The 15,882-nt window shown below is 30.9% G+C and overlaps 1 protein-coding gene across 1 annotated transcript; it reads right to left on the bottom strand.

Moving 5' to 3' along the window:
• Positions 1–261: 261 nt before the first annotated feature.
• LOC126686264 (E3 ubiquitin-protein ligase MIEL1-like) lies at positions 262–5,976 on the bottom strand. The gene is made up of 12 exons (XM_050380308.2): positions 5,865–5,976; positions 5,702–5,789; positions 5,539–5,595; positions 5,387–5,419; positions 4,813–4,890; positions 4,647–4,690; positions 4,500–4,540; positions 3,536–3,618; positions 3,366–3,457; positions 3,203–3,272; positions 1,879–1,917; positions 262–587 (listed from the first exon to the last, which is right to left on the bottom strand). The coding sequence occupies exons 1-12, from the start codon at positions 5,915–5,917 to the stop codon at positions 462–464; spliced, it is 804 nt and encodes a 267-aa protein (XP_050236265.1). The 5' UTR covers positions 5,918–5,976; the 3' UTR covers positions 262–461.
• Positions 5,977–15,882: the final 9,906 nt, after the last annotated feature.

Genomic DNA, 15,882 nt, shown 5'->3' with positions numbered 1-15,882 from the left:
TCCTAATTAGAATGGAATTGCTAACAACTCACGAGTCTACTTAGGAGAAAACTCTTTTAATAAAAAAGGAAAGAAAAAAAAGAGAATTAAATGTTACTCTCATGAATCAATCCAAAAGGCTCAACCAATATGATCACATGACACTAGTGATGAGAGAGATCGATTATCTCTTCACTTTAAACAGTTTCATGTGATATTTATTTTCCATCATGAAATCACAAACTAATAAAAGCTAGATACGTGATGAGTGTGGTTGATTAATTAGACAAAGGAGAGTAAATATGAAGAAGAATTACATGTGAATAATTTTGCAATATTAACAAGAAGCATAAACCAAATGGAATAATTTTGTAACAAAATTGTAAAAAACGAGAAATATGTATAGTAATTAAACAACTCTATTTGATTGGTTAAATGTGTATTTCCAACTCAAATGTGTATTTCCGATTGCTTAATCAACTCTATTGCTGATCATCCGGTGTAGAAATCCTTCGTGTATTATATGATGTGCAGTGACTGCACTTCAGCCCAACTATATGAAATGCAACATTACTGGTTTTATTGCAGTCGTTGCATAGGATTGGAACCTGCAAAAACAAAATGCAACTTATATTGCTGCTTCCAAGCAGTTTCATTTTAGCATAAAGCCGTAAAAACTTTAAGAAAGCGTTTCTACTCCCTGCATTCCACATTATTTAACGTTTTAGGTAAAAAAATACAATTTAATTGACGTTTTCAAATACCTATGCATTTAAATAACATTTTTCTCCATCAATAAGAGAGTTATTATGAGGATAGTTAGTATTTATTAACATATAGATTACTCTTCTTAATCTCTGTGTATAGTTTTAACGTCAAATAATGAGGAAACGGAGAGAAAAAGTATTTTGGAACATCTGAAATCAGGAGTTATCAAAGAGTGGTTGAAGGATCATTAAAAAACAATGTTGGGGATGACACATTACCAAAGTACTTTCCCAATCAAATCAACTAGTAGCAGAGCATCATACCACCATTCTAAGAAAACTTCTAGGACCTTTAGAAAATTTATCAGGAACATCACGCAAGAAAACTTATCCTCCATAACTAATTATGCAATTTTTTTACCACAAGGGTTTGTAATGTGCATTCCTATTTTCTGCAAACAAGTCAGCCTAAATCAGTGTATTTTAATTTGTGAATTGCTTCAGTAAGACAAACACAAATCGGAACATAATGCATCACTTGACTTATAAGCGGTATCATAGACTAGACTTCTTTGTAATACTTACAACAGAATGTATCTGTCCTACTTTAAAGAATAGTCATATTTTGTCCTAAAATATTTTCTCTAGTTTACCAATTAAAAGAAGAAACTAGGCATAAATAAAACAAAAAAGAAACTAGGTTTTACCCAAAGTTTTTTTCTTACTGTTTCGGTATTTCCTAAATGTATATAAACAGAAAAATAAGTTTGTTTGCGTTATCTCAAATGAAAGGAGTAGGTATTGGAACATTGAAATTAACATTCAAACTTGTTACTGGTCCATGTTTTGGTAGGTGAGAAACATATTGCAAATGGCCAATGGGAAATTAATGTTTACTGGTAACCCTGGCCTATGTCACTTTTTTTAGAATTTGTTCATAATCACAGATGCATTCATACAAATTCATTGAGGTTAATAAATTGAGAAGGTTTTGCTCTAGATGTTAGTATGTTATGAAGAGTGAGTCAAGGTGAATAATGCATCATACTTTTCTTTCTTTTCATTTTTATGCCAACAGAAAATTAAAATTAGTTTAATTACTTTTTTTTTCGAAAGACCAGTAAAAATTAATAAACATATACGCAGTTGCTAATTATGGGGGAAAATAAATATTAAGTTCAGAACATTCTACCTCGTAACGATATTCTTCAGGCATTTGAACAGCTTCAACCTATAAAAGAAAAAACTCGCACAGTTAACGCAGAAATAAATATAGAAAACAACAAAAAGTTGAAGCAAGTGCTCAATTATCTACATCACTAATAAGTAGCAGAAATATTAGTAACGCCGAATTGCAACAGTCGATCATACTCCAACGCATCCACTATCACCACCAAAAATTTATCTAGCGTCCAAAGAGTGGCTCTATTTGAAATTGGGGAAAAGGAGTTTACTAAATGCTCGAGTCTGCACTGTTTAGCTTAGAAGTGATAAAAGGGGACCAAAAATGAGTTAATTTTAGTCTGCCTAGCAACTCAAGTTGAAATCTCCATCAAAATAGAAAAAAAGAAATATAACACCAAAACATAGGCAATAAGCCTTATAATTCCAGTGACAGCTCCATCTAGAAGAAATCAATAGATACATAAACTCTTTGTTTATTTTTAGCTGGGCTTGGCAAAGGGGGCAAGTGCAAACAGGAACATGGCAGAACTGACAAAGGCTCTCTATGGACTCGACTCAAACAGGCTTTGAAAAAATCAGCACAACACTACTAGGCTACTAGCATTAGAAAGTAGTACAACTGCACCACACCACATTTATTTGTCAAGCGCTTTCAAGTATATTCCCTTTTGATGTCTACCAGCAATGATTCTGTTTCTATTCCGACACAACGACTTGCCAAGCATCTTCATATGAAAGATCTAGGTCCTCAAACCGGGATTGAGTTTTTTCAGTCTCCAAGTATGCATCTAATTTTAAGAAAATGTACGACATGGATCTTCTAAGCTGCCATAAAATGCTTTACAGGTTGCCTTGTTTGACTCCAATTTAATGCCAAGTTGTATTCCAAGACGATGATTTCAACTAGGAGCAAATTGGAAGAGTCATTAACCCCATTTCTCTATTTTAGGTGACCTTTGGCATTGCCTAAGAATAATAGCCATGTACAATTCATTTCTTTTTTAAAAGGCATATGGAGCTAATAGTCTCTGGCTTTCCAGTAAATTGACTCGTCCACAAATGGCGCTATAAATTAGGAGCATCTATAAAAGAACTCAAATCTCCAAGTGAAGTAAAGCTCATAGACTTTTGACATGCATTACCCAAGGGAAACAGGGAAATATATCTGCTACATAGATGTAATAGGTTGACACTAAATATCTTATTTTACAAATGCATACAAATTTAAACTATACCCAATCTAATAGTTTTTAAGGATTAGATGAAGATTTACAGTTTAACCTCCAATCTGCACTAAACTCTTACAATTAACAGAGAACAGTTTTTCATACCTCCTGGTCAATCAATCTCCAATATTCTTCCGCTTTCACTACAGTCTTGGAGCAAAGTGGACAACGATACCTGGATCATGAATTTGACACATCTTATTCAACATCACATTGGGTTGTAAACACTAAACAAAAATATAACCGATAACACATCATAGAAGTTTACTGATGTTGTTCTATCATCTCATTAAAGCAATCTGTGTGCATGGTGTGTCCACACTTCATAACAGTTGCGCCTTTAGTTGAATCGAAAAGATACTGTTGATACAACACAAGTTTGTTATGTTATAGAATTCAGCTCCATGCTACTACAGAGACAATGACCAAATTACAGACCTCATAACAGACGGGGCAGTAATTCTTCATGGAATTCTCAATGCATGAGTGATTGTTTTGCAACTCCACTTGATAGCAAGAACCTACAACAATTAAATCATTGAAGAAGACACAGTAATGTACAAAAGTCAACAAAATCAAATGTATACAAGCAAGCCCATAAGAAGACATGTATGAGATCTCAATCCTTAAATACTCCCTCTATCCCGTTTTAGAAGTCCCATTTGATTCTTCACAAAGATTAAGAAAGCATTTACTATGATGTTTTTTTTTTCTACTTTAACCCTTATTAATGGAAGTGGAGTTCTCTATAGAATTTATTTTAAGTTTAGAAAAGAAAGATAAAAAAGGAAATTTAATGTGAAACACTCTAAAAATGGAAATGAAACTTCTAAAATGGGACATTCCAAAATGGAAAGTGAGACTTCTAAAATAGGAGGAAGGGAGAAGATATTATACACGCTGATAAAGAACATTTTGTTCCACGCACTCACACTGAAAACCTAGTATCCGGAGGCAAGTTCTTAGAAACTCTAAGCTAACTAACCATTATAATAATTATAATTGAAAATGGGCAATAATTTTATATATGGTCCCAATTCCAAAGGAGTGATGTCTACTCTAAGTGCCAACTTCTGAAAATTTTGATTCATTGAATCAGTGGATGCCCAATACAATGACTCATCCTCCTGATTTACAACATCACCAATGCGCATTAGAAACCATCGCAAGATGAACATTACCATATTGTGATTTTAGAGTTGAAGAGTAACTAGCTTAGAAACATTAAAGAAAATGAAAAAAAGAAACTGGCAATTCATATCTATTGCAAGAGAGAGGAAATTAACATTATTTTGCAACTTTAAATTCTTTGATCATATGATAGAAGAAAAGGAATAATCTCATAGCAGATCAGCAATGTGACTGATCATTGGATAGAGAGCCAGCAAGGCAGACTACATACCACACTTATCACAGTGGAAAAAGTTTTCTCGACCCCCAATCCTGAATGAACATAAAAATACAGATCAAATTTATAATTCAAGAGAAAAAAAGATATCAGCCCTATTGAGTGAAAGCAGACTACAACCAAAATGATCTAGTCACTAACCTACATATACCACATCCTTCACAATGAAATTGTCCTTTTGTTGTCTTAAAAAAAATGCAAAGATTCACATTAGCTATCTGAAAACTGAATCACCATATTCCCAATACTACAAAAACTTTAAATCCATAACATAATCTAAACGATTAGAAAGCCAAAATGTTCTTACATCATCATCATAAAATTTGCATATACCACAGAAATATTCACCCATTGTGACTCCACATTTAGTGCACACCTGAGCAACCTGAAGATACAAGACACAAAAATTAGAAAGAAAAATGTCTCTCAAAGCAAATAATGAACCATAAACTGCCAATCTTTTGCTAATATATTTTGACGTTGTCTATGATATGCAGGCATTGACTTTTAATTATGTTTTCAAGAATTGTAAGGACTTGCTTAAAGGTCAGCAACATCAGTTATTTCAAGCAGAGAGATTCGTCTCCACAGTATGTTTCCTTTTAGGAAGAGTTTATTTCAATTTCAAGGTCTATGATATTTCATAAAAACATTTGCAGCTCCAATGAAAAGAGTTAATGAAGTAGACAAGTTTAATATAATATTGAACCGATTGAGACAAAATCAATAAAACAAGTTATGCTGTTCCAGAAGGGGAATTCATTCCGTCAAACACATTATGGACTCCGAAAATTCACACCATCTGCAACTTTAACAAAAAATACAACTAAATTATTAAAACTAATCAACAATAGAATTGTAAAAAAATAAAAGATCCACACCTCCTGCTCAGTATCGCAAAGGGAACAAATAACCTGCAAAATTAATTTATACAAACCCTAATTAGAGTAAAACAAAAAAATTAAACAAAACACATATAACATATACATAACGAATACTAAAACAGAACATAACAGAACGTAAACAAACATACTTGTTTGATATCATGCCTGACAATCTCATGACGATCTTTAGGATTGCTCAATGCGCTCTATTACGTTAAAAAAAATTCACAAAATTTACAAAATTAAACTCATTATATTCATATTTACGATTAAAAAAACAGCACTAATATAAAAATGTAGAGAGAGTGTTACAGTAGCTTCGTTATGACAATGGCGGCATGAAAATAATCGGAGGCAGCATGGAGCTCGGATTTTGCATTTTCTACGGTAATGCTCGCATCTTTGTAACAAAGAACGCAAAATCAGTCAAAATTAAGCTCTAAACACAGTTATGTAAAGAAATGTAAGTGATTACCCGTATTTAGGAGTTACTGTGTCGCCATTGGTTCTCTCTGTACCTGCTTCCATTTTGATTAATCGGTTAATTTTTGTTAAGATAGTCAACGAAATAGTATTCCAATTGAAAGTATATATATATAGCAGCTCGCCGATTCGGTACTTCTTGTAATTCTCATAGGATTGGGACTGGCCTATAATGGGCTAGAAAACACAAATAGAAGCCTTATTTCAGGCCCATCTTGTTTTATTGAAGGGTTAAGTACACAAATCCCCTAAAACATGCCTTTCCATTCATTTATACCTCACCATTTATTTTTATGCAAATATCTCTCAAAAAAAAAAAAAAGTTTTCAAAACTACCTCAAACTTTAAAATAGACATATTTTTATTAAGAAAGAGACAATATTACCCTCATATACAATATACCTTTTGATTTGACCAACCCACTAACCGACCACCGCCGACCAACCATCTCTAGCCGACCACCGCCGGCCGACCAATTTCCGACCAATTTCCGGCGACTTTTCCGGGCAGTTTTCCGGCGACTTTCCGGGCAGTTTTCCGGCGACTTTCCATCAACTTTCCGGGCAGTTTTCCGGCGAATTTCCATCAACTTTCCGGGCAGTTTTCCGGCGACTTTCCGGGAAGTTTTCCGGCGACTTTCCGGGCATTTTTCTGGCGGCTTCCCGGGCAGTTTTCCGGCGACTTTCCAGCAACTTTCCGGGCAGTTTTCCGGCAACTTTCCGGGCAGTTTTCCGGCGACTTTCCGGGCAGTTTTCCGGTAACTTTCCGAGCAGTTTTCCGGGAAGTTTTCCGGCGACTTTCCATCAACTTTCTGGGCAGCTTTCCGGACAGTTTTCCGGCGACCCTTCCGGACAGTTTTCTGGCGACCTTTCCGGTCAGTTTTCCGGCAACTTTCCGGGCAGTTTTTCGGCGACCCTTCAGATACATTTGGATTACTCCAGGCAGCCACCATCCACCCTCCGGCAACCTTCCGTCGACCCTCCGGCCATAGCCACCTCCGGGTAACTTCCGGCGACCCCTCTAGGCAACCGATGGCCACCTCCGGATGTCTTTAGCTTTCACTATATATAAAATATATACACACCCTTATAAAATACATTTGGTTGATCTTCAGATGACATTAAATTGAATTTTGGTTGACATTCAACTAATTTTTATTGAAATTTGGTTCATCATTTACATGTAGATATTAAATTTGATTTGATATATTACATGTAGATGTTAAATTTAATTTGATTTCAAATTTATATGGAATTGATAACAAATTTCAGTAATTAATATTTAAATAAATAAATTTCAATAAAGATAATGAAAATATTTGGTTGATTTGCGGTTGACATTTAGTTGGTTTGCAGTTGACATTTAGTTAATTTACGGTTGACGTTTAGTTGATTTTAGTTGACATTTAATTTATCTTTAAAATTTGGTAAAATTATAAAATAATGACTTTAACAAATTTAAGCGAACTCTTCAAAACAGTAAAAATTGTCACTTGTCAGCATTAAGAAATAAAAAAATAATTATAAATTTGATTTGATATGTTACATCTAGATGTTAAATTTAATTTGATTTCAAATTTATATGAAATTGATAACAAAATTCACTAGTTAATATTTAAAATAAATAAATTTTATTAAAGATAATGGAAATATTTGGTTAATCTTCGGTTGACATTAGATTGATTTACGGCTGACATTTAGTTGATTTGCGGTTGACATATATTTGATTTACGGTTGACATTTAGTTGATTTTAGTTGACATTTAGTTGATGTTTAAAATTTGATAAAATTATAAAATAATGGCTTCAACAAATTTACGGGAACTCTTCAAAACAGTATAAATCGTAACTTATCAATATTAAAAATAGTAATAATAGTTTTGAATTGTGTCACGGAAGAATTTTTGAATTCCAATTCCACCAAAGCAAAATGATATTTTATTCTACTTTTTAAATGTTTTACCAAATGTCGAGCGACTCCATGGTTAACTTTATACATGTAAAGATAAATTTAATTTGATTTCAAATTTATATGTAATTGATAACATATATAAATATATAATATCTAAATAGATAAATTTCGTCGAAGATAATATAAATATTTAGTTGACATTCGGTTGATTTATGGTTGACATTTAGTTGATTTAAGTTGACATTTAGTTGATTTTAAGTTGACATTTGATTTATCTATTGTTGACATTTATTTGACTTTTAATTTTTTTTTTTTTTAAATAAGTGATTCAACTGATTAAAGTAAAACCGTCAAAACATTAGAAGTAAATGTTTCCCAACATTAAGAAGAGAAAAATAGTAATAATTGTTTTGAAATGGGTTCGAATTCCATTGAGAGCAAAATGATTTTTATTTAATTTTTTTAAAATTTGACCACTTTTATAAACCCACAACCGCGGTTGACATTTTACATGTAAAGATCAAATTTATATGTAATTGATAATAAATTACAATAACTAATATTTAAATAAATAAATGTTGTCAAAGATAATAAAAATATTTGGTTGACATTCGGTTGATTTATAGTTGATATGCAGTTGATTTTTGGTTGATCTGTTGTTGACATTTGTTTAATATTTAAAATTTAAAAAATTATAAAATAAGAGTTTCAACATATTCAAGCAAAACCGTAAAAACAGTAGAAACCGACGTTAGTCGATATTAAAAAGAAAAAAATAGTAATAATTGTTTTGAAATGTACCGGGGAAGGAAAAGGAAAAGGAAATATTATTGATATTTGGTTGACAATTAGTTGATATGTGGTTGATTGTCAGTTTATTTGTAGTTGATTTTCGATTGACATTTAATTTATCTTTAAAACTAGTCAAATTATAAAAGAAAAGTTTTATTAAATTTAAAAAAATTGAAAGAAAATAAAAAAAATTGATAAAAATTTATAAATCTTTTAAAATATATATTATAATATAATCTGCATTTGTATATTTAGCGTTAAAAATAATAATTTATAATAAGTATATTACGGAAAAAAAGTTATTTTAAAATTATATATAATTTATTTCAGGTTGACAACAAGTTTACAAGAGGTTTAGATTTAGTTTACATGCACTTTCATAATTATTGTGGAGTATTTGTATATATAATAAAGAGTAAACAGATACAACAAATAAGGTTTGCCTTAGTGGTTAGGCTCTTAGCCAAAGGGAGGAAGGTCATGGGTTCAAACCACACTAAGAGCAATTTGCCATTTTATTTAATTCTTTTAATATTTGACCACAACAGTTGACCGATTGACCACTGTTGACCGCCGACCATTGACCACTGTTGACCGCCGACCGCCGCCGGTCCGACCGCCATCCCCTGACCGGTTAGACCATTCCCCAACTGGTCAGACCATTTTTGGTCCAACCGCCACCTATTCCCTTATTCATTAACTCTTGATGAGGGGTAAAATTGGCTTGTAAATGTTTTGAGGTATAAATGAAAAGATGAAAAATAAAATGAGAGATTTCTGCATATAATTTTTTTTTGAGTCGCTAACGTATACTTTTATAGATATTGAGACATATGGTGTAATTTCCTCTTTATTGAAGGCATTATCCATTCCGTTTTTTTTAGTTTACAATATCTCATTAAATCGATATGAAACGGTTACATTTATAAAAAAATTTAAAAATATTCAAAAACTAAAGTCGGTAATCTGACATGGAACAGATAACGCGTTATCGGATTCGCAGATCTGCTTATAAAAATAAAAATTATCAATTGTTTCGTTAATAAAGTCTATTTTTCGATAAGTATCCGATCAAAATTCTTCAATCGTCAGTAAATTGATTTGTGATATTAAAAACTACAGTTATGGCATTCAATTCAACCACCACCTGACAAGCCCTTCATAAAATAGGGATAACAGACTTTTCACAATGAAAGAACAACAAACCGTTCACAAGAAAAAACAATATAAAAGTTTCAAAAATGACAAACAATAAAAAATAATATTAAAAGATAAATAAATATAATGTAGCCTGCAAATGGCTTCACCTTTATTGTTGTAAAATTGTCGATCTAGCTTCATTTCTAGATAATTGAATTGAATATGCGCTTCGTTGATAGTATTTACTCCATCAACAAAAAGTATTAAAAGGAGTTAGCTATTTTTTTATACTCTATGAACTTAGAAAACATAAAAAAAATGGAGGGCTAACATCAAAAAAGTAAATTATTGCCGACAACCGAAGAAACAATAAAAATAAAAATATAGGCCGTTAGAATTTTTCACAGAGATAAATATTTTTTTATTAAATTGTAAACTTATATGAGAAGTTCATTTTTTTTATTACAAGCATAAAAGACAATATTCAAAAGGATTAAATTGAAATTAAATTGTGAATTTTATTATTTTTATGATTATAATATAAATTTTAAATTTTGACAATATCATACACGAATTATTAAAATATTGAGCAATTTTTTGATGACAAATATGTTTGTTAACACCATTAATTATATATATTAACTATAAAAAGTTTACATGAAATACCAACATACCCTAAACCAATCTAAACGACCATCGATCACTTCCAGCCACCACCACCGCCTTTGTCAGCGGCCGCCTCCAGCCACCACCTGTAACTAGCCATCATCTCTGGCCACCGTCGATCGATGCTCCCCCATCGCCGGCCACCCTCACAATTGGCCACCATCCCCATCAGGAGATATTGTCGGCCACTGCGGACCACCGTCTCTAGCCTCTGGCCACCAACCACCTCCCCTCCAACCACCACCCCTATTAACGATCCCTGGTGGAAACCGGCAGCGACCATTGGCCAAAGTCGACCACACTCCCCGATTGCGGGACACCACCCCCACCAATGGTTGCCGGCAAAAAACGCCGACCACTGCCTAAAAACTAAACCCTAAAACTTTAAATGCTAAACTTTAAACCCTATATGTTAAACTCTAAATCAAAAAATAAATCTAGAGAAAATTACAATTTTTTCTAAAAAAATTCAACTTCCTCAATTTTTTTTGATAAAATATCTACAAAAAACAAAGAGTATGCTTTTTCTAGGCATAAGCTCTACTCAGACTGCATGCTTCATAACCTTCCTCGTCTGAATTGAATCCCATTGTAAATGTAAAAGGAGGCGTCTTAGTGTCTACTTCTACTGATAGCTTAGCACATTCTTTTTTATTTCTGTGGGGTCCTAGCCCGGTAGGAGTAGTGACTAACGTTATAGGTTGTTGGGCAGCCGGAAGGTTGCCACGACTAAGCCAGTTTGGGGACTGAAGGCAATTCTACGTTCAACTTCATTAAGAGTATTGAGGGAAAAGATTTGAGGAAGTTGATATTTTTGAAAATATTTAGAGTATTTGTAATTTTCTCTATGTTATTTTGGCATCACATCACTACGTTTACTGCCAAGTTAAAACCAAAACTCGTTGGCTCTTGAACTGTGAACACCCTCAGTTGCTACGGTTAAATAATCAATTCTCCCAAAAGTTCAACGTGCTAGGTGAGGCTACAACTAGCATGCGAACATTCGTTGAACTTGGAACAAATATATAGTCACATTACTCTATACATTTAATTGATTGAATAGGGTTGTAAAGGATCAAACTCTTGATATTTTAGTTGTAGAGATTATGATACCATGTCAAAGAATCAATTTATTAAAAATCTCAAATTGTTATATGAAGTTCTATCTATAGTAAAATGAATTTTCTAAGTATATAGTCTTATATCTGCTTGTAAAAGATTTAATTACAACATAAGACCTGAATCATAATATGAGTATCCCAAGTATATAAATTTCATAATTGTGAAGCAGTGTACAAATTTTTTATGCCTCCCAGATCAGACGATCATACATGATATGCGCTAAAAGAAATATGAAAGCGAAAAACATTATTCGCAATGAAGTGATCGCTAATTTTAAGACTACAAGCACATGATAAGATTAGATGACAACCAACTAAAAACATATGATATTAGAAGTTGCTTAATTTGATTTTTATTTTTTAATTTTGTGCAAATCTAATTTTGATTTATGTTTGTGAGACGGAGGAAGTGTTTTATTTGTCTTTCTCATATCAAATAATTATTGGAGAACTCATATTGAAGAACAAAATTCATTGACTTTTCAAAAAGGGTGTTGATTCTTCCATCATGTGAAGTGGTCTTGTATACTTATAAAGCAAAGAAAGAGACAATGCACCCCAAGAAATGGCAACATCCATGTTGTGAAGTCTAATCTTTGCCCATGTCGTAGATTCTGTCTCCCAATCAAATCCTTCCATTATACTATTTCTTTTCTTTGGTAAATTACTAAATTAATTCGAAAATGCTTATGTACAACTAGGGCGTAAACAAGTCGAATCGGTTTGAAACATCATCAAATTCAATTTTTATTCAATTCTAAAATTTAAAATTTAATTCGTACTCGTTCAAATATCATTTTAGAAGCTCGAATATATATATTTGAGACTATTCAATTCGGTTCGACTTGACTCGACTTATTTTTAAAAATAATTTAAATTATTTTTAATATAAAAATAAATGTATTATTATAAATAAATATCTATAATTGTAATAGGTACAATAATAAATTAACTAAAACTCGATTATGCTCGCGAGTTTATCGAGCTGAACATGTTGATGCTCAAATTTGACCGGTAATTATCTTGAACATTTTGAACTTGATATTAATCGAGTCAATTTTTAATTTTTTTAAGTCATTGTAAGTAATTCTCGAGTTTCTGCGATTCGGTTACATCCTTAGTACAACTGTGTACCAAACAAATAGAAATAAATAAATAAATATATTTAATATTAAAGAAATTGATTGTTTAATATAATAATATAGTATAAAAAATATATATTATAATAACATAATAATTTTGATGAAGCTAGATAGATAATTTCTTAAATTAATTATAAGTTTTATTTGATTATGGATTAATTTATAACTAAAATAAGTTCCAGACTATCATATATTTTATTCTTTGTCAGTTGTATTTTTCTATTTTCTATTTGAATACAATATAAAATATAAAATTACGAGACTAAACATGCGTAGCTTTTGATTCTACTGTTTTTTTTAATTCATTTTGTCGAGAAATAAATAAGAAAATTAATATATCATAACCAAATCTATATTAACGATCATATAACTGCTAGTATTTTTTTAAATTACGAAATTTTCAAATGCAATGCTAAAATGTGATGTTAATGACATAATCATCGAGTTTTAAGATCTGACTTCAATATGACACATCTGTCACAGATTTCATCACAAATTTGTGACAAAATTGTGGCAGACAATCACGATTCTATATTTTGTGACAACCGTGTCTATCACAAATATTTGTGACAGACCAAATCGTCACTATGCCGTCACAAAAATAAGAATTTGTGACAAATAATAAATCCGTTACTAAAACTAATATCATCCAAAAAAACTAGCGATCAATTTGTTTTTCTAGTAACCAATTACGTCCACAAAAACATCGATTCCTCACTAATATGTCACAAATTAGTGACAAATTGTTTTGAACCACCGTTTGTTTTAGTAGTGATTAGTGCTATGCTATATCCTGTATCAAATTTAATATCAATTACAACATACGTTAAATTATAATATCCAACAACAATTTATTATTAATTATAATTTATTACTGTTTATTTTTTGAAAATTACTCTAAACCCATCCCCCCATATGTTATAATTCACAGTTCGTTATCTCTTGTTTGAAAATCATACAATTTGGTACCTCATTTTTAATTTTCCAAACAATTACAATCTTCTCTAAAATTTAGGCATCAGATCGTTAACATAATTAAAAGGAAGTACCAAATTGTTTGAAACTGAGGTATCAAATCGTTAACATAATTAAAAATGAGGTACCAAAGTATTAACATACTTGAAAGTGAGGTACCCAATCATTTAAAAGTGAATATCAAATTATTAACGGAACTAACATAAGCCCCTGATTGTTAACAGAATTGAAAGAGAGATACCAAATCTTTGCTTTTCAAATAAGAGGTAGCAAATTGCGAATTATGACATATGTGAGGGGTCTTAGAATAACTTATTCTATTTTTTGTATATATTATTTTAAAACATTGTGTTTTTTTATTTAAATTTTTTGCCCTCTTATATTTTATGATCTCGATCGTTATCAAATCAAAAAATAATAGAATTAATAGATAATCAATGAATAATTATAGTACTTTTTTTAATAATTTGGATTGAAAATATATATTAAATTTATCATTTTATTTTTTCTAAATTTAATATAAATATAATATCACATCGAGAATGTTTGAGCTTGTCAAAAATTTAATTTTTTTACAATATATTTATTTATTTTAAATTTCATCATGGACTTACTAAATATAGGTTCAATATTTTCATTGTATATACAACCTAGTTTGGAACTAGGCCTAATCACTCAAAACCCCATCTTTATCACTTTTTGTAATTACACTGTAATATAGGAAAATTTTTAATTTTATCCTAATTTATTCTTTTTCAATTGTACCCTAAAATATTAAATTGATCTTTTTTACTTGAAAAAAATTCTAAACTATTTTTTTAATTTTTAACTTATATTCTAATTAGACACTAATATTATTAATAATATAAAAAAATTCCTCACTAAATTCTACATATAATAATGATTTTTTATTTAAAATATACTAATTATCAATATTTTTTAAAATTAAAAACCGTAAAAATATATTCTTTACACAAATCAAAATTGATTTAAAAAATAATAATAATAATATTTAATTTAACACAAACAAATATTAATATTTTATAAAAAAATCCACCTCCGCTCTTTGAACGTCTTCCCAAATTTAATATAAAATTAATGAAATTTAAAATTAATTTAAAATACACCTCCGCCATCTCGGAGAAGACAAACCCAGATCTTTGTTCGTCTTGAAAAGACGAATACCTGTAATTTTTGCCGGAGTGGAATCCAGATTGACGGTCGGAGTGCGAAAAGGCGGCGTTGCGAATTAAAATTTTGAAAAAAACTATATCGGGATAAAATTCGGAGTATCGTGGGGGACGGCTCGGAAGCGGTTTTTATTTAATTACTTTTTTAATAAAATTTAAAAAATTATTAACTATTTATTCAACATTTATTTGAACGTACGTTTTTAAAGATTAAGGATTTGTTTGTACTTTTTTTAAGAACAAAGGGTTAACGCGCCCCCTAAACTTGTGACACAGGTTCATCTAGCCCAATTTATACTTTTTGAGCAATTAACCCCAAAACTCTTCATTTTTGGGTTAAATAACCCCATAATTGTAGTTTTAAAACGCGTAAAATACAAATTGGAGGTGAGAGATGCAAAACAATAATTAGATACTTCCCTAATTGTTGCGATATAGTTATTCTAAATTTATTTTTTGAAATAAAAATATAAATTATTGGGTTATTTGATCCAAATATGAAGAATTTATGGGTTAGTTGCTCAAAAAAGTATAAATTGGGTTACATGATTCCGTGTCACAAGTTCAGAGGGGGCGTTGACCCTTTGTTTTTTTTTAAATAAAAAAGAATATAATATTATTCTTCTATTTAGTTGTTTGAACTTTTTAATCTTTAAAGTAATTAAATTGTTCAAATAATTCAATTTAAAATACAATTGAAATACAATAGAGCAAATTCGAATAAAATTAAGGATTTTTTTTATATCAAAGTGTAATTGTAAAAGAAGATAAAAGTGGAGGATTTGGAGTGATTAGGCCTAGAACTAATAACCACGAAACTAGATACGAAGTTCTTTACCTTCTGAAAAGGCAAGAATATCAGTTCTGAGGAATCTTACATATTTATTGAGTGCCCACTCTTGTAGTGGATTGATTAGAAATTTGGAATCCATTTCAAGAGAGAAAGGAAGTGCTACTGGCGATGGCGGAAACCAATTCTATTGAAGAGATAAAATATTAATTTACCGTATTAATGGCAAAAAAAACCCAAACCTTTACGACTTGTTGCAATTATATCCAAACCTTTTAATTTTT

This window comes from Mercurialis annua, linkage group LG6 (assembly GCF_937616625.2).
Source record: "Mercurialis annua linkage group LG6, ddMerAnnu1.2, whole genome shotgun sequence".
Taxonomy (NCBI): Eukaryota; Viridiplantae; Streptophyta; class Magnoliopsida; order Malpighiales; family Euphorbiaceae; genus Mercurialis; species Mercurialis annua.
The sequence above is the reverse complement of the archived record's forward strand: the minus strand, read 5'-3'. Positions and strand labels throughout refer to the sequence as shown.

Bases quoted from the DNA above. Each gene is read 5' to 3' on its own strand.
- LOC126686264 (XM_050380308.2), bottom strand. From the start codon at position 5,917: ATGGAAGCAGGTACAGAGAGAACCAATGGCGACACAGTAACTCCTAAA. The intron at 4,891-5,386 runs GTGTGGATCTTT...TTGTATCTTCAG, and splicing joins TTTGCGATACTGAGCAGGAG to GTTGCTCAGGTGTGCACTAA. The intron at 4,691-4,812 runs GTAAGAACATTT...ATTTTTTTTAAG, and splicing joins GCAAATTTTATGATGATGAT to ACAACAAAAGGACAATTTCA.